This window comes from Budorcas taxicolor, chromosome 1, assembly GCF_023091745.1.
Source record: "Budorcas taxicolor isolate Tak-1 chromosome 1, Takin1.1, whole genome shotgun sequence".
Lineage (NCBI taxonomy): Eukaryota > Metazoa > Chordata > Mammalia > Artiodactyla > Bovidae > Budorcas > Budorcas taxicolor.
The window spans coordinates 173,172,330-173,197,035 of record NC_068910.1 but is presented as its reverse complement, the minus strand read 5'-3'; the positions used below and the strand labels follow the sequence as shown (position 1 = coordinate 173,197,035).

Here is a 24,706-nt window from a genome sequence, read left to right as displayed (position 1 = left end):
AAATAGCCAATAGAAAAATAAAACAATATTATAAAAATAATAAAACAAATATGTACTGAAGTTTCCTTATGCTAAAAATTATTTTATTATTATAAACTAATACAATTCTAGTAAAAAATATATATAGTTTAGATAAGAATTCTGCAAATTCTGATGTTGAGTACTTTATCCTCTGTCATTGAGTTTGTTAACATTCCAACAGACTGTAGAAGAAGCAGAAAGAAAAATTATTCTTGTTGCGCCACCTAGTGTCATTCAAGTGCTGTTTGTGTTTGAGGGTTTTTTTTTTTTTGGAAAAGAAAATGGCAAGGCACTCCAGTATGAACTATAGTATATTTAATTTGTGGTAGGCTTCTACACTCAGTTCTGGTTTGTTACTCCTGTAATTTGCTGGTAAGAAATTCACAGAGAATAAGAATCCACAAATGTAAGTCCACAAAAATTGATTTATTCATTATATTTTGGTTACAGAGTTTTTGAGACAAATAGTATTAGTAAAAACAAGTATTTCTGTTCACTTCATCTCTGAAACTATTACCTTGAACAACATACAATAAATGGGCAAAGTTTTTAAAACTATGCTCTTCTACTTGTTAACTTAACACATTACAAAATGATAGTATGTTCTACAGAAAAGTTCAAAGTATTGAAAATAGTATGAAATCAGAATGACTATTTTGTATAAGACTTTTAAATGTCTCAGGCTTACTTAACCACTTATGATAAAATATATCGATGTTTTTATTTAATGAAATTATACTTCATCATAAATCAAAAATATTTGGAATATATATATGCTGGCAGCAAAATTATATTGTTGTATATAAAAATGCTAGGCCTACTGATGTGTGGTGTGAAATAATGCCTTGTTAAAATATCTGCTTTTTAAAGTTGTGTTTCAAGGATATGAAGTAAAAACTCTTGGTTTTATGTTTGTTTTCTAACACTACAAATGCACTCAGGTGCTTCACTTGTATGTGTTCATTTGTAATAGTGTTATTAAATTAATAATATTCTTTAATTCTAAGGCCATGTTGGCACAACATAAAATAAGAATCCTGTTGCCAGTGTCATTGTTTTATGTTGATAATATAGTAATAAGTACCTAATATTAAAAATCAAAGGAAATAATTAATGGGAAAAATTTTCCCTAAATATTTAAATTTGTTGTATTTGAAGTAGTATAGGATTTTAATGGCTGTTTACTGTGACCCAAAGATGTTTTATTTGATTTCATATCTGATTACTATGAACATTCAAAATTCATAGTGAATGCTCTTCAGTATGTGTTATACAGGGAAACTTCTAAAGCATATAAGCCTAAATATTGAATCATACCCTAAATGAATTTTTTGGTAAGAGAAGGATTCACTCTTAATTTGTAGCTTGTTTATATATATGTGTATAGATATAAATAAGCATATATCAAATTTATATACTCTTGAAATTAGAATTTTTGGACTTATGCCACATTTTATACTTGAAATAATAATATTCATATTACTAGAATGAAATGTGTTAATGTGATTTTCTGAGACACTGTTAAAACTCTAAATATCCATTTTTGTCATAGATGTTCATAAAATATTTAAGTGACATAAAGAGAATTAAATTTTTAATACATTGCTATTCCTCAGGGTCATTATTTTACATATTAATTTTCAGTTTAGTTCAATAAACAGTTATTTAGGTACTAACAATCTATGCCTTATACTACCCTATACTAAAATCAGTAAGATATCTGACTTCAAGGAGTTGGCAGTCTAATGTAGAAGACACGTGTCCAACTGACTATACTTGCAGAAATAAATGAAGTCCTTTCAGACCTAAGAAGAGGAATTAATATTAACTAGGTTAAGAGGCTAAAGGGTCATGGAGGAAGTTACAAAAGAGTTGAACAATTTGTATTTAGAATACTGTGAATATAAAGCAAATATACAGCTAAATTTGTAGGTGAGGACAGAATGTATCTAAGAACATTAAATATACACACATATATACACATATTCTCTTTGTCAGTTTAAATAGGCCCACTTTATATCCTATACAATTTCTCAGAAATATCAAAGAAACCACATTGCATGTACTTAATGCATATTTCTTTAAATGAGATTTTGTGACAAAGAAAGGATTTACTTTCTGAAAACTTGTAAAGTGGTAAAAATGTATAAATTACATCATAAACATACATGATAAACCTTAATTTTCAGGTGAATTAACTGAGGCACGGAGAAGCTAAGATGCTTGTCTTGGTCTCATAGCTAGTAACTGAGTAGAGCCAGAATTCAGACACAGTCTGGCTTTAGAATCCATTCCTATACCCCTCTGCTAGATACCTCTCAGCCACTCATTGTGTCCTGGTTTTAGCCATTTCACTAACAGATAATGGTGTTGAAGATATCATATTCTAATAAATGTCTTTCAGCCTTTTAATATATCTAAAAGCTTTTGGTTGGGGATCTGATGCAATACATTATTATACCAGATTCTTAGAGTAGTGTGTTGTTATATGTAATCAGATATCAGTATAAATACTTCCTATTTTGAAGCTATAAATCACTTTAACTATTGTAGCTCATTGTCTTACCACTGTTTACTTTTTTGAAAAATTGACAATACTCTGACAAAAGTTTAATTTAGTAAACATTCATTGGCACTGAACTGAATTTTGAGGATGCTAAGGTGAATAAGAAACAAATTCATTAAACACATGATTACAGTATAATGTGATTAATGCCAAAATAGAGGTGCTACCAGAGCAACTAACTCAGTCTATTGTTAGCAAGGGATTCTTGTAAAATGTAGCATTTAGAAAGTGAGTAAAACAACCCTCCAAGCCTAGGGTACCCAAAAAAAAGCAGCAACAACCCACAGAATGTAAGAGTGTGATATATTTAACAAATTGAATAAGTTCTTATTGTTTGGAAAAAAAGCATATGGGATGAAGTGGTGGCTAACTGGAAAATAAAGACTGGGACCACTTAGTGAAGGGTGCTGTAGGTCATGCTAAGGAAAATGAGGTTTTTCTGACCATTTTTTCAGAGCACATTCTAGGGAAGATGATAGCTTCCACTGAGCCTACGTTGCAGGCTTTTCCACATCAGATGCCCTCAGAAAAGTAGTCTGAATGTCCTTGCTTGGCTTCCAGTCCTCGGGGCATCTGAGACAAGGAAAAGCACCTGGTCCAGGAGTGCCTTCACTAAACAAACCAAAATTATTCAAGATTTAAGTTTTCATCATTAAGTCACTCTCTAAGTCTCTCAGTTTCTGTGCTTCTCTAAATTGGGTTTGTTGGCAGTCTTCATTGAGTCATATATTTATTGAGCATCTACTATATAGCAGTATATTGAGTACTGTGGTTCAAGTAATGAGCTAAAGAAGGAAAGTCCATTCAAAATGTTTTTGAAGATGTACAATCTTAGAAATAACAGAAGAAAAAGAAGAAAATTTTCCCATAGCTTGTCCACATGGCAGTTCTTTCATATCTTGCTCTAAACAGAAGAGAAGGATTGGTAATATTATCTATATCTTGCTAATGGGATTTCTCAAGCATGTCTCCAAATTTGCTTAATAGGACAGTGGTTTCATTGGCATAAGAATGTGGCTTCTTGAATCCTGATTCAGCATATCCTTCACTGGGATGCTTCAATCTTTTGGTAAAGAAGCTTTCCATTTATAGATCATTTTGCTTTGTTTGACTCCTATGTTTACTTCATTAAGTTGTTAAGTCCCTTCCTCAGAATACACTGTATTGGTAAGTTATTTGCATCAAGTTAGTGCATCTGGTTTCTGTGCATCTGATAACATGGTCTCAAAATATATAAAGCAAATATTGACACAATTACGAAGATAAACTTTGAACCTTGCCATCATTGATAGGAGATAAACTTAACGAAACAACAACAAACTAATAGATTTGCTTGCTCTAATAAACACATGAGACTTCAAGAGTTAGAAAATAGATATTCTTTTCAAATGCTGATTAAACATTTAAAATATTGACCATATATGAGTTAGGAAAGTAAACCTAAACGTGTATCAAAAATTTTCATATGTGTTACATTCTTTGATGAGAATGAAATTAAAATAGACCTGAGTATAAGTGAAGTGAAGTCGCATAGTTGTGTCTGACTCTGTGCAACCCCGTGAACTGTAGCCTACCAGGCTTCTCCGTCCATGGGATTCTCCAGGCAAGAATACTGGAGTGGGTTACCATTTCCTTCTCCAGGGGATCTTCCCAACCCAGGGATCGAACCCAGGTCTCCCTCATTGGAGGCAGACGCTTTAACCTCTAAGCCACCAGGGAAGCATGGAATTTTAAAAGCATTATTTTAAGTAATTCTTAGGTCCACCAAAAAAAAATTATATTTGGGATAAAATGAATTTTAAATTTTCTAAATAAAAATAAATCATATATTGAGACTTGTTTAAATGCAGAAAATCTCAGTCCACCTCAGGCCAGGAATCTGTTTTAACAACTTTCCATGTGATGCTTATACATGCTAAAGTTTCTCACTACCTTAAATAAAATTGCAGTAACTTGACACCACCCTTATGGCAGAAAGCAAAGAAGAACTAAAGAGCCTCATGAATAAAGGGAAAGAGGAGAGTGAAAAAGTTGGCTTAAAGCTCAACATTCAGAAAAATAAAATCATGGCATCTGGTCCCATCACTTCATGGCAAATAGATGGAAAAACAGTGATTTTGGGGGGCTCCAAAATCACTGAAGATGGTGACTGCAGCCATGAAATTAAAAGACTCTTACTCCTTGGAAGAAAAGCTATGACCAACCTAGACAGCATATTAAAAGCATATAGACATTACTTTACCAACAAAGGTCCGTCTAGCCAAAGCTATGGTTTTTCCAGTAGTCATGTATGGATGTGAGAGTTCAACTATAAAAAAAGTTGAGTGCCAAAAAATTGATTCTTTTGAACTGTGGTGTTGGAGAAGACTCTTGAGAGTCCCTTGGACTGCAAGGAGATCCAACCAGTCCATCCTAAAGGAGATCAGTCCTGGGTGTTCATTGGAAGGACTGATGCTGAAGCTGAAACTCCAGTACTTTGGCCACCTGATGTGAAGAACCGACTCATTTGAAAAGACCCTGATTCTGGGAAAGACTGAAGGCGGGAGGAGAAGGGGATGACAAAGGATGAGATGGTTGGATGGCATCACCGACTCAATGGACATGAGTTTAAGTAGGCTGCAGGAGTTGATGATGGACAGGGAAGCCTGGTGTGCTGCAGTCCATGGGTCGCAAAGAGTTGGACACAGCTGAGCGACTCAACTGAATGCCTACTTGAAAATGCATACATGCATGCTCTGTTGCTTCAGTCATGTCCGACTCTTTGCAGCCCTATAGACTATAGCCCACCAGGCTCCTTTGTCCATGGGATTCTCCAGGCAAGAATGCTGGGGTGGGTTTCCATGCCCTCCTCCAAGGGATCTGACCCCAGGGATTGAACCTACATCTCTTATATCTCCTGCTTTGGCAGAGGGATTCTTTACCACTAGCGTCATGTGGGAAGCTGCCTAATTGAAAATATCTAGCAACAAAGTAGAGGTTGTTAAATATTGATAATGACTGATACTGAGACTAGAAAGTCACTAGTGGTGTCTGTTTTTAAATGCAGCATTCCAGTTTTGGAGGACAAATTCTCACCATCATAGACTGATAAAATGGCTCTAACTAAGATCTTCATTATAAAATTTTTTGATTTTACTTTTATATTGTAATATTATTGAAAGTATTTCTCGTTTCATACTGCCATGTAGAATTGAAATGAGAAGATTTTCAAAAGAGGTACTATATTTCCATTTTCCTGAATATATGAATTTCTTCCATTTTATGTATTTTATTTTACTACCTATAAAATATGTAGATATAATGTGTTTTATCAAACAATACAAAGAATGCTGAAGACCTTTATGTTTTTTGTATAGTATGCCCTGTTAATGAAGTACACCAACTTGCTAGTAGAAATTTGCCTATAATAGAAAGAAATGCTTTTGAAGTTTCTTATACTTAAATTTCTTGTATGATTTTTACATTTCTCATTCACTCCTAATCCAGGAAATTTCTGACCTATTACTTCTGTGATCTTCAGTTTGTTTATAGTCCCTTCTTTCTGTTTGGGACTGAATTTAGTTGCCTGAGTATTGGTATAGATCATGACTGTAATTTTTAAGGGATATGGTTTTCTTCTATCTTAAACTGTGCTGCTGTTGTTTAATTCACCTATCATGTGAGAGAAAAGAACATGCCTCTTAATTAACAGGCTGGTAAAGATTATGCATTGGTCGTTTACAGTTCACCCTGGAGAGTAAATGCAAGAGTTTCATTATGTGCCCAATTTTCACAGATCTGGGGAGTAGAAATCTCAGAGGCTGTTCCAAAACCAGGTCACACCTCCAGGGTGCTTCCAACAAAGTTTGTTATCCAACAAAATCTGTTTTATTAATTCTGAATTGAACTTGCGGTATTCTTTAGCATTATAGGGGCTTCTCAATTAGTAGGGCAGCCATACAACTTCCTCTATCAGAATATGGTATATAAAAGTGCATTTAAAACATGCTTTTAACAGGATAAATCAGGAAATGGCATAAAACTCCTTTGGGGAAAATTTGTGGACTCAGCAGTAATAGTGTGCATTTTATCAGAGATGTTAGCATTTTTAGTATAGAGGTGTATGTATTACAGCACTGAAATCCAGCTTTTGGCCTCAGACTTAAATGATGAGTCTCTCAAGTTGAGGCAACCAAAATCATGGCATGCACTTAAATATTGAGCATTTCGTATTCCTGAAAGAAAACAGTCAACTTCAAAATATTTATTAATAGCACAGCAATTTCACCCTAAATTATTTGCTTTCATATTTTTATACAATTTCATTGCATTCATGACCCTTCTGACTTAATAATTTAACTAAAAAAGAACAAGAGTATCCTTTATTAAGCAGCACTAATAGGATTAGATTTGTTTTAGATAAGTTATTTCCATACTATTTTTACAAAATCATTATAGTATAATGAAAAGAAAAACATATAGACCTGTTTTAATTCTTGACTCACCTATTTATCAGGTTTGTAACATTTAGCAACATATTCAGCCCCTTTGAAACTTTTTTGAGAATTCTGTGAAATAACTATATCTGAAAATACTTAGCATAGTGTCTGACACAGGGTAGGCTTGCCCAAGTTTTTGTTTCCCTTAAGAACTGAAGCCATGAAAACAAATGATATAAATGAAAATATATATAATTCTATTTTTAAAAACACCCTTTGTAATGTAAGAGTAAAGTAAAAATTAGGAAAAGAAATAATGGCATCAATTTTTTTGATATGGAAACCTATTGCATCTCATCATTGATTTCTGACATGTACAGTTAAGCATTGGCATTTCTGGGCTTTGATCTTAATTTTTGAAAGGATTGCTTCCCTTAGTTACTCTTTAAAATATATATATTTTTAGGATATCTGAAGTTACTCAAAAGAATAGGCATTAGAAATCAATTAGCAAGTCTTGAATATAATTCCTCTCAAATGGAATAATTCTATTGCTCCAGACCCCAGGGTTTTTCTGAAATGCTGAAGCATCTTTCTTGGAATGGGAGTTATAATGGTAGCTCGCTGACTTCAAACTGACATCCAGTTGATGGATGTGCGATAAGTTGAAGAAACACAGAATGATAAGTTATTTTTATCTTCCCTATCAGCATTCTGTAAAAAAGAAAAAAAAAAAAGATCTAGTACTGCTTTTCTCTGAGAGACTGGACATCACAGCAGTTCTGTATCCCCATTTTGTTATTGGACTGTTTTCATTTTTAAAAACTTGTCCTTAAGATTTTAGTAAAGGACATTCTAACTACCATGGCTAGGCAGTTTATTCAGGTTGCAGAATGGGAAGTTATGTAAACATCAGACATCAACACAACTGGAGAAGAGATGTATAAGCACAGCAGAAGACTATCGGACTTCACACATTACAACAAAAACTATTTAAGATAAAAAAACTCTTCTTTTACATCTTAGTATCCATAATTTTTCACCATCACCACCATGTATTACTACTACTGTTTTCACAATTTGTAGAAGTAAATATAAATGATCTTTTGAGTTATTATACAGCTTAAAGTATGAGGTGTTAAAGAATCATTTCTAGACTTCAGGATAATTATTATGCTCTGGAAGTAATAGTTCTGTCTCCAGATATTCAAATGGGAGGTTTTTTGAAAAAGAAAAAAATATTAAATGATAAAGCACTTCTATGCCTCAAAATTGGAGTTAGGGAAAACTTAAAATAAGTTGGTGAAAGCACTGGACTAGATTAGCATTTCCCAAAATATGTTCTTTGTTTATTTATATTACAGGAAAAGAATCATTCTTTAGTAAAATCAAGTTGGGGAAACACAGGCTAAACTAAGTTAAACAGATGTTTCAACCTGCAGAATCTCTCTGAGCTTTGATTTTGTTGATGAGCACTATAGCTTTCCAGGAGGAGAGGTTCAGTACTGCCTCTAGTCTAAGGTCCAATGTTGTGAAACCTTATTTAAATGAAGAATCATGAGAAGTTAGTATGCCATGGAGCATACTATGTGTCATCTTGAAGATTCCTTCTAGCCTCAGACATTGATGATTTTCTGAGAATATGCATTACATGTGATTTGTACTGTTATTTCATTCTTGACTTATGATCATTTTAAATTGATAGGGTCTTCCTGGCAGTAGACAGCACCCTTTATGAACATAGTCATATGTCCATTTGTGACTTTCTGACTTAATAATTTAACTTAAAAAGAACAAGCTATCCTTTATTAAGCAGTACTAGTAGGATTAGATTTGTTTTAGGTAACTAATACCTGGTCAAATGTCCCTCCTTGGATCCTATGACAGCATACCTCCTGGCTTTCTACTACTGTTTTTTCCAAGGCCCATCTGAACTGGATTGTAACCATAAAATGAAACATAAAATATACTTGAGCTGGTTCATTTAGATTTCATGAACCAAATGATTGTCCTGTCCTTCCTGACTAAGTGATCCTACAATAGGCAGCCCAAGTATCGCCTCTTCCTGGAAGTCTTCCTCGACCATATCCTCTTTCTTCATTACTTCCAGAGTACCTGTACACAGGTGTGAATGTGTTTGGTTTATGTTTCCCAGTCTGGATTTAAACTTCTTCATTTCTCAGCCTTTAGCACTTAGCTTAATGATTAGGGTACGGTATTCTGCTGAAGAATTTTCTCTGTCATGTTTTATCTTTTTTGTAAATCTGGACACTTGTAGGAACTAATGAAAAAAACCTGTTTCTAAGGTGATCTAGCAAAAATTTATATTTTAGAGCATTTACTCATGTTGAAAGACGGCGCTTTTTTTGCAATATCTATGTAATAATTGAAATTTCATGTTTGTAAAATAGTTTTCCAGTTGTAGTCACTATTGACCCTGATGCTATCTGAGGCAGATTCAGAATAATCATTTCAAATATGGGAAATGACTAAACGTTTTTACATGGATACTTTTTGGTTGTTCTAAGCCATGCAAGACAGTATGTCTGTCTCTGCCACCATTTGAGTTGGAAATGTTTAAGTCTATTTATTCACTTTTGGCTGCGCTGGGTCTTCATTTCCTTGTGTGGGCTTTCTCTGGTTGTGGCAAGTGGGGGCTCCTCTAGCTGCAGCGCGCTGGCTTCTCATTGAGGTGGCTTCTCTTGCTGTGGAGCATGGGGCTTAGCTGTCCCATGCTTGTGGGGGCCTCCTGGACCAGAGATTAAACCTGTGTTCTCTGCTCTGGCAGGTGGGTTTTTAACCACTGGAACATCAGAGAAGTGCCTAGCAGTGTTTACTAATGGTACAGCTTGGTAAGGAATAAGAACATATATTAATGAATCTCTTTCCTATGCTATGTGTGCAAAGGAGGCAGAGGCACTGTAAAAGCTAGTATTATAGCCATAATTACATAAGCTTTTCAAATATGCAGAAGCAGCAGCTGTGTTCATTTGTAAAGCTATAAATGAATTCGATAGTATTAACTAATGAGTTTTTAGATTATTCTACTGTGCTATGGTCTAGATAAGTACAAAACCTAGAGGTAAAACCCAGGAAAACATCTGAAGAAGTCTTGAAGATAACAGCCTATTAGGATTCTTTTAACATTACATTTTTATATTATAATTTTTCTCTCTGAAAGTCATCCTTAACCATTTCTTATCTAATACAAATATACTATGGTCTAAATATGTTTTTCTTTTCTCATGTTTAAATTACTATTTCTAGACTTTCAGAAACCTCTAGGGGTTGCTGTTTTCAAATATGTGAAGACGAATAAGGTTTTTCCAAGTGTGGTATTACTAGTAATATCATTTCCTTGAATTCAAAACTTGCATCCTCTTCAACCAAGTTGTTAGATTTATAATTATTTATTTTGAGGTATATATGCCACCCTTGATCCAAAACTAATATAATTTGTCAAATATATTTATAAACTTCTCATGAAATACCAACCACCACCATTTTTAAAAGCTAATAATTAAAAGTTGTTTCCTTCCTACTAACAATGATACTTTTCTCCTCAGTTCAGTTCAGTCACTCATTCGTGTCCGACTCTTTGTGACCCCATGAACCACAGCACGCCAGGCCTCTCTGTTCATCACCAACTCCCAGAGTTCACCCAAACCATGTCCATTGAGTCGGTGATGCCATGCAACCATCTCCTCCTCTGTCTTCCCCTTCTCCTCCTGCCCTCAATCTTTCCCAGCATCAGAGTCTTCAAATGAATCAGCTCTTTGCATCAGGTGGCCAAAGTATTTGAGTTTCAGTTTCAACATCAGTCCTTCCAATGAACACCCAGGACTGATCTCCTTTAGGATGGACTGGTTAGATCTCCTTACAGTCCAAAGGACTCTCAACAGTCTTCTCCAACACTACAGTTCAAAAGCATCAATTCTTCGGTGCCCAGCTTTCTTTTTTTTTTTTTAATATAAATTTATTTATTTTAATTGGAGGCTGATTACAGTATTGTATTGGTTTTCCTCAGCTTTCTTCACAGTCCAACTCTCACATCCATACATGACCACTGGATAAACCATAGCCTTGACTAGACAGACCTTTGTTGGCAAAGTAATCTCTCTACTTTTTAATATGCTGTCTAGATTGTTCATAACTTTCCTTCCAAGGAGTAAGCGTCTTTTAATTTCATGGCTACAATCACCATCTGCAGTGATTTTGGAGCCCCCCAAAATAAAGTCAACCACTGTTTCCACTGTCCCTATCTATTCGCCATGAAGTGATGGGACCAGATGCCATGATCTTAGTTTTCTGAATGTTGAGCTTTAAGCCAACGTTTTCACTCTCCTCTTTCACTTTTATCAAGAGGCTCTTTAGTTCTTCTTCACATTCTGCCATAAGGGTGGTGTCATCTGCATATCTGAGGTTATTGATATTTCTCCCAGCAATCTTGATTCCAACTTGTGCTTCCTTCAGCCCAGCGTTTCTCATGATGTACTCTCAGTTCAGTTCAGTTCAGTTCAGTCACTCAGTCGTGTCCGACTCTTTGTGACCCCGTGAATCGCATCACGCCAGGCCTCCCTGTCCATTACCAAATCCCGGAGTTCACTCAGACTCATGTCCATCGAGTCAGTGATGCCATCCAGCCATGTCATCCTCTGTCGTCCCCTTCTCCTCCTGCTTCCAATCCCTCCCAGCATCAGAGTCTTTTCCAATGAGTCAACTCTTCGCATGACGTGGCCAAAGTACTGGAGTTTCAGCTTTAGCATCATTCCTTCCGAAGAAATCCCAGGGCTGATCTCCTTCAGAATAGACTGGTTGGATCTCCTTGCAGTCCAAGGGACTCTCAAGAGTCTTCTCCAACACCACAGTTCAAACGCATCAATTCTTCGGCGCTCAGCCTTCTTCACAGTCCAACTCTCACATCCATACATGACTATTGGAAAAACCATAGCCTTGACTAGATGGACCTTAGTCAGCAAAGTAATACCTCTACTTTTGAATATGCTATCTAGATTGGTCATAACTTTCCATTCCAAAGAGTAAGCATCTTTTAATTTCATGGCTGCAGTCACCATCTGCAGTGATTTTGGAGCCCAGAAAAATAAAGTCTGACACTGTTTCCACTGTTTCCTCATCTATTTCCCATGAAGTGATGGGACTGGATGCCATGATCTTCGTTTTCTGAATGTTGAGCTTTAAGCAAACTTTTTCACTCTCCTCTTTCACTTTCATCAAGGGGCTTTTTAGCTCCTCTTCACTTTCTGCCATAAGGGTGGTATCATCTGCATATCTGAGGTGATTGATATTTCTCCCGGCAATCTTGATTCAGCTTGTGTTTCATCCAGTCCAGCGTTTCTCATGATGTACTCTGCATAGAAGTTAAATAAGCAGGGTGACAATATACAGCCTTGACGTACTCCTTTTCCTATTTGGAACCAGTGTGTTGTTCCATGTCCAGTTCTAACTGTTGCTTCCTGACCTGCATACAGATTTCTCAAGAGGCAGGTTAGGTGGTCTGGTATTCCCATCTCTTTCAGAATTTTCCACAGTTTATTGTGATCCACACAGTCAAAGGCTTTGGCATAGTCAATAAAGCAGAAATAGATGTTTTTTTGGAACTCTCTTGCTTTTTCCATAATCCAGCGGATGTTGGCAGTTTGATCTCTGGTTCCTCTGCCTTTTCTAAAACGAGTTTGAGCATCAGGAGGTTCACAGTTCACGTATTGCTGAAGCCTGGCTTGGAGAATTTTGAGCATTACTTTACTAGCATGTGAGATGAGTGCCATTGTGTGGTAGTTTGAGCATTCTTTGGCATTGTCTTTCTTTGGGATTGGAATGAAAACTGACCTTTTGCATATAAGTTAAATAAACCAGGTGACAATATACAGCCTTGATGTACTCCCTGTTTGGAACCAGTCTGTTGTTCCATGTCCAGTTCTAACTGTTGCTTCCTGACCTGCATACAGGTTTCTCAAGAGGCAGGTCAGGTGGTCTGGTATTCCCATCTCTTTCAGAATTTTCCACAGTTTATTGTGACTCACACAGTCAAAGGCTTTAAAAAAAATAGTAGTTCTTGCTAACAGATGAGCTGATAGATTTGAAAATCTGTTTCAGCATTTTACACCTTTATACCTCTTCCAACAGACACTTATTATCACTCTCGCCTTTCTGTTAAACCTGGAAAGAGGCCCTGGAACAGCCGAGCTAAACTGTACCATCACCTGGTTTTTCTTCTCTACATTAAAATGAAAACTGAATAACCATCAACAGGGGAAATTAAATTCTAAATGTAAATGTCACTTTTCACTCTTTGCTAATTGTCGCTCTCACAGACACATAGCATGAAAACTAGTAATGCCTTTACTTAGGTGTTTCTTACTTAGAGCCATCATTTACTGCAGTGACACTAAAATTTGTGAAACACAAGAGACACTAGAAAAATGTGTCACAAAAAAAAACGACAAAAAAAGACACAAGAAAAAAGACAAAAGAAAATAATTGAAAAATGGTACTATAACACTTTGGAATCAGAACCATACTTAATAGATAGAACTAATCACTGTATCACTTTAGAAGATCTACCTGTTTCCTATTTTGGTAGAAGGACTTGTGGATGGAATCTCAGAATTACTGAAATTTGCTCCAGCCTCAAATGCTTATGAGATTTAACATAGTTCTATGAGGAGAAACTCTAGGTATATTTTTTAACCACCTTAAATATATGAAACAGACAAGGCAAACAAATATTAATGGTTATTACGAAGCAAAAGACCTCTTCAGATTTTGCATGTGATTTTGAATAAAGTATATTCAGATAAACGTTTCTCCATAGACAGTTTCTCCGTAAACAGCATGGAAACAGTTCATTATTCTCTAATTTTGGTTACTTTGCTTCAAGGTGAGTGAAGAGGTAAGAAATAGACTTTTAAAAAGCATTTTGCTAGCATTCACAGGCTCTGAATCTTAGTCATTCTGACCTTTGGCTAGTTATTTAACTTTCTTGGACCTTTTATTTCTTCATCAATAAAATATGTACAGTAATAACTTACCTAGATAAAATACCTTACTGTACTTAGAATTTGGGGAGAAATGACACTTAATTGTTTATTTACATCATGTCTCTTTTACTCACACTTTTTTTGTAAGCATGTGAAAATGTTTGAACTGAATAAGTATGTGCCGTGGTAAATCTAGTAGAAATAATAAATTATTTGAAAACTTTCTCAAATGTGTGTTAATAGCTAATTCAGAAAAGTCTATATACATGTTAAGGCTGGGATGGACAATGCCAGATATAATACTAGTATCCTGATTATAAACCATCATGTGTTGCAATAGGTGCTTAAGATATTTTGACATGGCCTTGCCTGGGAAATACCTAGTGTCGTGGTCATTTACTTACCATTAGTGTAAAAAGCACCAAAAATTATTTTAAACTGAAATAAGCAGGAAAATACATTTTGCTAGGTGTTTTTATTTGCAGTTCATTAGAACATTTCTCTCTGGCTCCCAAAACTGACATTACAACATCACAAAATTTCACTATCTTGAGAAAATAATTTTTTTCACTTTGTAGATGGAATATTATGGTACAGAGATCAAACTGCCACATCCATTGGATCCTAGAAAAAGAGAATTCCAGAAAAACATCTACTTCTGCTTAATTGACTGTGCTAAAGCCTTTGACTGTGTGGATCACAACAAACTGTGGAAAGTTCTTAAAGAGATAGGAACACCAGACCGCCTTACCTGCCTCCTGAGAAACTGGTATGCAAGTCAAGAAGCAACAGTTAGAACCAGACATGGAACTGTGGACTGGTTCATAACTGGAAAAGGAGTACATCAAGGCTGTATGTTGTCAACCTACTTATTTAACTTATATGTAGAGTATATAATGCAAAATACCAGGCTGGATGAAGCACAAGCTGGAATCAAGATTGCAGGGAGAAAGATCAACAACCTCAGATATGCAGATAACACCACCGTATGGCAGAAAGTGAAGAGGAACTAAGGAACCACTATAAGAAGATAAAAGACGAGAGTGGAAAAGCTGGCTAAAAGTCAACATTCAAAAAATGAAGATCATGGCATCCAGTCCCATCACTTCATGACAAATAGATGGGGGAAGTGGAGTGACAGACTTTATTTTCTTGGGCTCCAAACTCACTATTGACAGTGACTGCAGCCATGAAATTAAAAGATGCTTCCTCCTTAGAAGAAAAGCAATGACAGTCCTAGACAGTGTTTAAGAAGCAGAGACATCACTTTGCTAACAAAGTCCATAGTGTCATAGCTATAGTTTTTCCAGTAGTGAAAAACTATAGATGTGAATTCAGTTCAGTTCAGTCACTCAGTCATGTCCAGCTGTTTGTGACCCCATGAACTGGAGCACGCCAGGCCTCCCTGTCCATCACCAACTCCCAGAGCCTCCTCAAACTCATGTCCAGTGAATTGGTGATGCCATCCAACCATCTCATCCTCTGTCATCACCTAATCCTCCTGCCTTCAATCTTTCTCAGCATCAGGGTCTTTTCATATCACTCAGTTCTTTGCATCAGGTGGCCAAAGTACTGGAGTTTCAGCTTCAGCATCAGTCCTTCCAATGAATATTCAGGACTGATTTCCTTTAGGATCGACTGGTTGGATCTCCTTGCAGTCCAAGGGACTCTCAAGAGTCTTCTCCAACACCACAGTTCAAAAGCATCAATTCTTTGGTGCTCAGCTTTCTTCACAGTCCAACTCTCACATCCATACATGACTACTGGAAAAACCATAGCTTTGGTTAGACGGACCTTTGTTGGTAAGGTAATGTCTCTGCTTTTTAATATGCTATCTACGTTAGTCATAACTTTTCTCCCAGGGAGCAAGCGTCTTTTAATTCCATGGCTGCAGTTACCATCTGTAGTGATTTTGGACCCCCCAAAAATAAAGTCTGTCACTGTTTCCACTGTTCCCCATCTAATTGCCATGAAGTGATGGGACCAGATGCCATGATCTTAGTTTTCTGAATGTTGAGTTTCAAGTCAACTTTTTCACTCTCTTCTTTCACTTTTGTCAAGAGGCTCTTTAGTTCTTCTTCACTTTCTGCCATAAGGGTGGTGTCATCTGCATATCTCAGGTTATTGTTATTTCTCCTGGAAATCTTGATTTTAGCTTGTGCTTCATTCAGCCCCGGAAAAGGCAATGGCAACCCACTCCAGTACTCTTGCCTGGAGAATCCCAGGGACGGCGGAGCCTGGTGGGCTGCTGTCTGTGGGGTCGCACAGAGTCAGAACACAACTGAGGCAACTTAGCAGCAGCAGCACCCAGCCCAGCGTTTCTCATGATGTACTCTGCATATAAATTAAATAACCAGGGTGATAGTATACAACCTCGATGTACTCCTTTTCCTCTTTGGGACCACTCTTATTCCATGTCCAGTTCTAACTGTTGCTTCCTGACCTGCATACAGGTTTCTCAAGAGGCAGGTTAGGTGGTCTGGTATGCCCATCTCTTTCAGAATTTTCCACAGTTTATTGTGCACACAGTCAAAGGCTTTGGCATAGTCAATAAAGCAGAAGTAGATGTTTTTCTGGAACTCTCTTGCTTTTTCGATGATCCAGCAGACGTTGGCAATTTGATCTCTGGTTCCTCTCCCTTTTCTAAATCCAGCTTCAACATCTGGAAGTTCATGGTTCGTGTACTGTTGAAGCCTGGCTTGGAGAATTTTGAGCATTACTTTACTAGCATGTGAGATGAGTGCAATTGTGTGGTAGTTTGAGCATTCTTTGGCATCGCCTTTCTTTGGGATTGGAATGAAAACTGACCTTTTCCAGTCCTGTGGCCATTGCTGAGTTTTCCAAATTTGCTGGCATATTAAGTGCAGCACTTTCACAGCTTCATCTGTTAGGGTTTGAAATAGCTCAACTGGAATTTCATCACCTCCCCTAGCTTTGTTGGTAGTGATGCTTCCTAAGGCTCACTTGACTTCGCATTCCAAGATTTCTGGCTCTAAGTGAGTGATCAGTTAGGTCTATACCATTTCTGTCCTATATCGAGCCCATCTTTGTGATTGGGCCCTCTCTAACTTTCTTGAAGAGATATCTAGTCTTTCCCATTCTGTTGTTTTCCTCTATTTCTTTGCACTGATCACTGAGGAAGGCTTTCTTATCTCTCCTTGTTATTCTTTGGAACTCTGCATTTAAATGAGTATAGCTTTCCTTTTCTCCTTTGCCTTTTGCTTCTCATCTTTTCACAGTTATTTGTAAGCAGATGTGAAAGTTGGACCATAAAGAAGGCTGAACACCAAAGAATTGACTATTTCAAACTGTGGTGCTAGAGAAGACTCTTGGGAGTCCCTGGGACAGCAAGGAGATCAAACCAGTCAATCCTAAAGAAAATCAATCCTGAATATTCATTGGAAGGACTGATGCTGAAGCTGAAGCTCTAGTACTTTGGCCACCTGATGCAAAGAGCCAACTCATTGGAAGAGACCCTGATCCTGGGAAAGATTGAAGGCAGGAGGAGAATGGGATGACAGAGGATGAGATGGTTGGATGGCATCATCGACACAATGGACACAAGCTTGAGCAAACTCAGGGGGATGGTGAAGGACAGGGAAGCCTGTCATGCTGCAGTTCACGGGGATCACAAACAGTTGGACACGACTTACCAACTAAACAACAGCAAATATAATAAAGAGCACATCTGTTGGATTTGGGTAGAAACCCTGCTCTGCCACATTGAGGCTTAGACTAGTAAATTAAATGTTTTCCATGCATACTCCTGACCTCTTTTTATTCATTTACAAGTATATTCTTGTTCTTTGTTTTGTTGAGTAAATGGGATCACTTCTTCAAAGGAGAAAGAGATAGGAGAGTACTGCTCCTTGCAGAAATTTGGTGACAAGATCTCTTTTATCTTGTGGTTGTCCTTCTACTGGTCCTCTGTTCAGCCAATGGATAGGGCAAGAGACTGAGGATTGTGTGAGAGTTTTTTATGGGCCAGGTATGGAAACATGATACACTTCCACTTACACTCACATTTCGTTGGCTTGAATGAAAGTAAATTCTCCAAAAAAGATTAGAAAAATGTAGTCCAAGTAAAGACTCATGAAGAAAGATTTCTTTCACACTTTGTGCCCTGCGCTCAAAGAGAAGAATATTTTCTCTCCTGTAGGAATAAAGTATTGTTCATTCCGTTAAGGAAGGTAGTGAAGTGCCTAAGAAGAAAGTAGAGAGCAGTCAGATCCATTTGAAGACAAGGAGTATTAATCAGGGAAGGATTCACAGAAGAGGGTGACATTTGAACTAAAACTTTCTGATAAGATTTTCTCAATGAGACAATGAGGTGAGCACCCCAGCAAGAACAAGTCATGGTAATACAAACAAAACGCAGTGTGCATGCATCCTTGAAGTGGTGAAAGAGAATTGGTGAATGATGAACTTCCTTGGGTCCAGTGGTTAAGACTTTGCACTTCTACAGCAGGGTACATAGGTTCAGTCCTTAGGGAAGTAAGTCGGCGTGGTGTGGCCAAGAGGAAGAAAAAAAAAATTGGTGAATGATAAGGCTAGAAAGTTCATTGAGATCAGACTTTGACCGGCCTTAGATGGTATGCTAAGGAAATTGGATTTACATATATATGCACAACAGGTTACCTTCAGAGGTAGTGTGATATAATTGTATTTAGAATGCTAGATTTATTTATTTTGTAATTATTGAACATTTTATGTTCTAGATATTATGTGCTTGCTGCTGGAGATGCATAAAAGGAACACATTCCTTGCTCTGGTCATAATATAAAGGGTTCATTAAAGGGACAGTATTAAAAGTGCATAGATGAAATAGGAGCTCCTTTTTTATTCAGTGTAAAAAGATGAGGCCTAAATGTGAATATTGGTAATGAAAATGCAAAGGACTGGATGAATTCTGGAGATAATCAGTGGAGTGGAATCTGATGGAACTCCCGGTCAGTCTGTACTGCATGAGGATATGATTTGGAGGATAGTGGCACAAAGGTTTCTAATCTGAGAGAGAAAACAGCTATTTGCTAGGAAAGAGGATCGAGTTTCAGGGAAAGATTATGAGTTCAGTTGTGGACACAATTTTGAAATATCTCTGTGGAGGTATTCAGGAAGTAGTTGGGAAAAATGTTCTGATTGTCTGAAAAGAGGCCAGAACTGGAATTATGACAAACACATAGATTACATGTTAGATGACCTACAAGGCTGCGTAACAACAGAATTCCAAGAAATGAAAGGTGGGTAAAAGAGACAGCAGCCAGAAGAGGGTGACAAAGAATTGTTAGAATTAGGAAATCATTTTAATAAAGATGTGGTTGGTTAGCTGTTTAAACAAAGATGGAGACATGATGACAGGATAAAGCTGAAATAACCATTAGATTTGGCTATGATAGAGTTTGGGGGGACCATTACAAAAGCTTTGGGGCAAAAATCTAACAAGAAAAGGTAGTAACTTGATTGACAGAAGAGTAAATATTGTACAGGATTTGTGAAACTTGAATGTATTTATAGTCTGAGGATAGAGAAGAGTGATTTTGAACCTTGAGAAGCAGAAAGAACCCTAAAGGAAACAAAGAAATAGGTTCTAAAGCATAAGTGGATGGATTTACTTTTTGAAACAAGGCAAAAAAAGAAATAAGGAATGATGCACATAAAAGTAGAGGTGAATGGGAGTGAAGCTGAGACAATATAAGGGAGTCAGGGGAGCTGGTGTGAGATTATTGGCACTTCCAGTGGAGAAAGCTTAGTAAATTATAGGAAACAAGAACAGAAATCAGCTGTGGATGCTGATTAAGAAGGAGCAACGTGGAAGGATCCAGATAATTTCTAAATCATTATAGTCAATAACATTTATATACCACTTTGTAGGGAGCAAAAAGTATATACCACTTTGTATGGCAAAAGTAAAAATGGTCAGATATGTTGATAGCAGCTTAGCACAGCAACAAAGTAATCAGGGAAATGAGGTTGTTTATAAATGTGGAATTGAAATGATTATCTTGGACTTCAGGTTGGGTAGGGAAGGAAGCAAAAACAGGAGGGCACCAATAGCCTGCGGAGTTTGGAAGAGCCAAGGCATTGGAAGTTATGTGCAAGACTAGTGAAAAATATAAGTACTTTTGGTAAATGCTCTGCTGTAAAATCCAAAAGGACTGATCGTTAGTTATAAGAATAGCTCTTACCACTTACCAGTTGTGTTCTTTGGTATCAAAATTTTGTGGTACAGCTAATGATATTCCATACCCGCCATCTGTAAAATGGGATTGCCACCTTTAGAGAATATTAGAAATTTCAGGATAAACCAAGTCATGTCTTGAATGACCATATATTCTTCCCTCTTCACATATACACAATAATACCATAAAGCAGTGAGGAAGGAAGAAAATAATTTGGAATTACTTCCAAATTCCCTTAGTAATCGAGGAGGAGTTTGATCTTAATGACTCAGTTTGAATAAATAAATTTTATTCAAGTGAATTCATTGATATCCTTTGTAGAGAACATACCTGTATTGATTATTGATAAAATTTTTCAAATGTGTTTTTAATAGTTTTCCATTATTCAAAATTTTTTTAAATTTATACACACAAGCACATACCTGGGAATCTTGATTGACAATGTGAAGCTCAATTACATAAAATATTTAACCACAGCACAACAGCCATTTGCAGTTTAAAGAAAACCATATAAAACAATATTCCAATGAATTGCCCAACAAATCAGTAAGAAAGGACAGACCAGCCTAGTGAAATAGATAAATCAGATTTAGGCAGGGTAGTTTATTGAATTTAAATTGTGCCCAGTTGGCCCAAGAGCTATATATAAGCAATCCATCTTACGTTGTTAATGGAGGTTCTTGAAATCCACCTGATGTTTGCATTATTAAATTTCAGTCTAATGAGCTCTGCTAATACATATTGAAGATGGTTGTAAGGAGTAGAATGTGAATCTGAGCGGGATAATTTGAAAGAAACATAAGCTGAGCATTTTACATGACTCAAGGGGTATATCTACAATTACACATATAACCAAAATTGAATTTAAATGGAATTTCTATTATCCTTGTCCTTCTACCAGGGAGAATAAAGTGTAAATGAAGTAAAAGTCTTTAGAGTTACTGGTGGTTTGTTTTTATTATCTAATTTAATAGATTCTTGCGATGATACCGAGTGGCATAAAAGTTTTAATATTTCATGACTTTAAATGCAGTCTAAGTATGTATTAAAGCTTGTAAATGGAAACAGATGTCTGTGTAATTGGATATAGCACTTCACAACACCATTATATAAGTTTTATATTTTAAGAAAGTGTCAGTGTTGACAGTGAAGAAAAGTCAAATTTTTTAAGAAAAATAGTCAAGTATGTGCTGTGTATTTTCTTTAAATTACTCTTTTAAGCCAGGTTTTATACTTCAAAAGGATATGTTGATTTTGCATAGGAAAAATATATGCAGCAAAAAATTGAAAAGTAAGTGTGTTTAATTTTTAAATCGCTGTTTACATGGCTGTTATCATTATAATAAAGGCTCATCCAAAGTTTAATGCTGGCACAGTTTGATTTCTTTTTCTTTTGACGAGGCAATACTTTTTTTAACTTAATATTTCATCAACTATAATGCTATTAGAGACTTATTTTCACTTAGTTCACTCATCAGGCAGTAAGCCGGCAATAAAGGAGAATCGCTCCTTTGAGACGTTAATGCTTTGGAATAAATGATGTGCTGGAACAGAAATTTAATTAATTTACAGAGTATATTGATAGTCCCTTGTTACTGTGCTGTATATTTTTAATCTTCTCTAACATCTGTAGTAAAGTGTTTGAAAACCCCTGCAGTTGAGCAACTAGTAGATAATTAAGTAATAAGGGAAGAGGTTTCTAGAGGGAAAAAGATTCTTTTTACCAAATGCTGTCATAACATGAATAAAGAACTGCTACTATGATATGCAGTGAAAAAAATAATACCCTACCTAATTTGATACTGTTCCAAAGATATAGCAAGCTTCTTATATTTAAAATGTGGATTGTAGCTTAACTTTTCTCCAAAGTTTAAAACAAATGCATTTCACTGACAAGTCAGATGACTTTTAATGACCAACAGTTTTTCCCAGTTTTTATGCCATCCTTAGACGTATGTTGCTTAAATTCATTTTCTTTTTGGTGCAGAGATTATGTTGAACTGAGCCTCAAAGATTCTAAATAAATATTGTAAATAATCTGAATAAAGATTGTAAAAGGTATATTTCAGATTTTCAGCCATTTTTTTTCCTTCTGGCTACTGCACAAAAAATATGTAATAAATTTATTTCTCCTCCCAGTATTTTCATTCACAATATAGGCATAAAATAAACACAGAAATTTTATTGGTTTTTTTTTTTTTTTTCAGCAAAAGCTGATGAAGCATTGAAAGCCAAAGAAAGAAATGAAGAAGAAGCAAAGAGAAGAAAGGAGGAAGGTAAAAACATGTATTCATTTTGTTTCAAAGCAGTCACAGTGAAGAGTCACTGTTTGGCATGATTCTCTTCATTCTCTGAATAAAGCATAAAACATCATTAAGTGCTTTAGGGGGTACCTCCTGCTACTTTACGAACCTAAGCTATGACACAATATTACACTATATTCAGTGTCTTGGACACTGATGTTTGCAGGATAAGGTTAGTTTAGAAGCATCCTAGTGATAAGTATCTGGGGAAACAGAGAAGATACAAAATCATACAGTGGAACTAGTGTTAGTTTCTTCCTTCTAACTTTTATCTTAAATTATCAAAATCAGTCATAAAAATGGATTGATCTTATGGGTACATTTTGAAATATTTTAGCAGTGATGAAGGAAAGTCTTCTTGCCAATAAGATTTTAAATAAAAATGCTGTTAAGGTAGAACAATAAATTAGGAAATGTCAGTCATAATTCAGATTAGGAAATTCATCATAATTTTTGTAATTATTTCTTTAAATAACATTGAAGCCACCCCCTAAAAATATTACACACAGAAATCTAACACATTTTTATCTCCCCTAACAAATTGTGTTTATCCTTCAGTTTGCTGTGATGTATGTAAGTGAAAATTTTGCATTTTTCATTCTCAGAGGCTTTATATATACTGTCGTAAATCTCAGTGCTTAAAGCAAGATCCAGGCAACTCTTTCTCAGTCAGTTAAGTTGATGATCCACTTGGACTGGTAATCATATCACTCTGTTGGCTAATTAGCAGAGTTTAACTAATTCTTCTGTGAGCTTTTAAGGAGTTCAAGCCTGATAATGTGTTCCATAATATTGTCTTTGAGTCAGTTCAGTCGCTTAGTCGTGTCCAACTCTTTGCAACCCCGTGAACCGCAGCACGCCAAGCCTCTAAGTCCATCACCAACTTCCGGAGTCCACCCAAACATTGAGTCGGTGATGCCATCTAACCATCTCATCCTCTGCCATCCCCTTCTCCTGCCCTCAATCTTTCCCAGCTATTGTCTTTGAGTGCTATTGTCTAAATCTGAAAAGTGAGAGTTTATCCATAATGCCTTTCTTTTACTATGACAACCACAAAAAATTTTACACCCTCAACTTAAAATTAGAAGCTGAGACCTTATAGAACCTAAAATGTTTTAGTATGATGATGTAGAATTCTTAAAAGCACCAGTCCATCAGAATCAAGCCCTCAAAGCAGGGAGGGGGGTGGTGGAAAAATTGTAGATTCAAGTGACAGAACCCTACAGATTTAGGAGATTCAAACTAAATGTGTACATAGAGTTCTTACCTTGATTCCTGTAAGTCCTGACTTTATGCTCTTGTCCTAGATCAACTAATTTTATGGTATATTGAAAAAAATGAATGAATTCTGCTAGTAAAATTCCTCAGTAGAACTCTCTTCTTTTGGCTTTCTAAAATGCACATTTTGGTTTTGTTCATGGAAGCAATCTGATTTCAGTTATGCTTATGGTCATACATAGTACAAATAGATATAATACTAAATGTAAAATAGTCTAAGCAAATTGTAATATTTTAGTACTGCTGTGTTATGTGGTATTCTGATCAATGTAACTAATTAATGACAATAGCCCTTATAAAACATTGTGGTGCTATAAATTACAAGTGTGTCACTTATTATCAACCAACACAGTAAATATATATTGCAATAGTTATTATTCTGATTCCATTAATTCAAATCTTAATTGGAGTTATAACCAGTTGAAAGCAGATGATATTGATATGGTAACCACGGATATTGAAATTGCTGGGTAATTTATTGTTATGAAAAATATATATAATATGAATGCTTCCTCTAGTAACTGTTTCTTCTGGAAGCTTTCAAGGAATTGAAGCCTGATAATGTGCTCCAAAATACTGCTTTTAAATACTGAAAGAAATTTTTTAAAATTTCAGAGCCCTTTGTGTACACGATGACAATCGATATTTCTAAGAGTCTGTCCTCTTTTTTTCCCCATTAAATTAGCTCTAAACATCTTTTAAAAGATTTTTTTAAGAATATGCCAATGGAAATTTGCTGTATGACTCACGGAATTCAAACCAGGGCTCTATAACAACCTAGAGGGATGGAATGAGGAGGGAGGTGGGAGAGATGTTTAAGAGGGAGGGAACCTAGGTATACCTATGGCTGCTTCATGTTGATGTATGGCAGAAACCAATGCAATACTATAAAGCAGTTATCCTTCAATTAAAAATAAATAAATTTAATTAAAAGAATTTAAGT

General features: G+C 36.0%; 1 protein-coding gene across 1 annotated transcript in view; it reads left to right on the top strand.

The window, feature by feature from the left end:
- The window catches only part of RSRC1 (arginine and serine rich coiled-coil 1), a 444,672-nt gene that overhangs the window by 342,919 nt on the left and 77,047 nt on the right, over positions 1-24,706 (top strand). Inside the window, exon 7 of the mRNA XM_052637705.1 lies at positions 22,390-22,458. Coding sequence (XP_052493665.1) covers positions 22,390-22,458 — 69 coding nt within the window. The remainder of the gene's footprint in view (positions 1-22,389; positions 22,459-24,706) is intronic.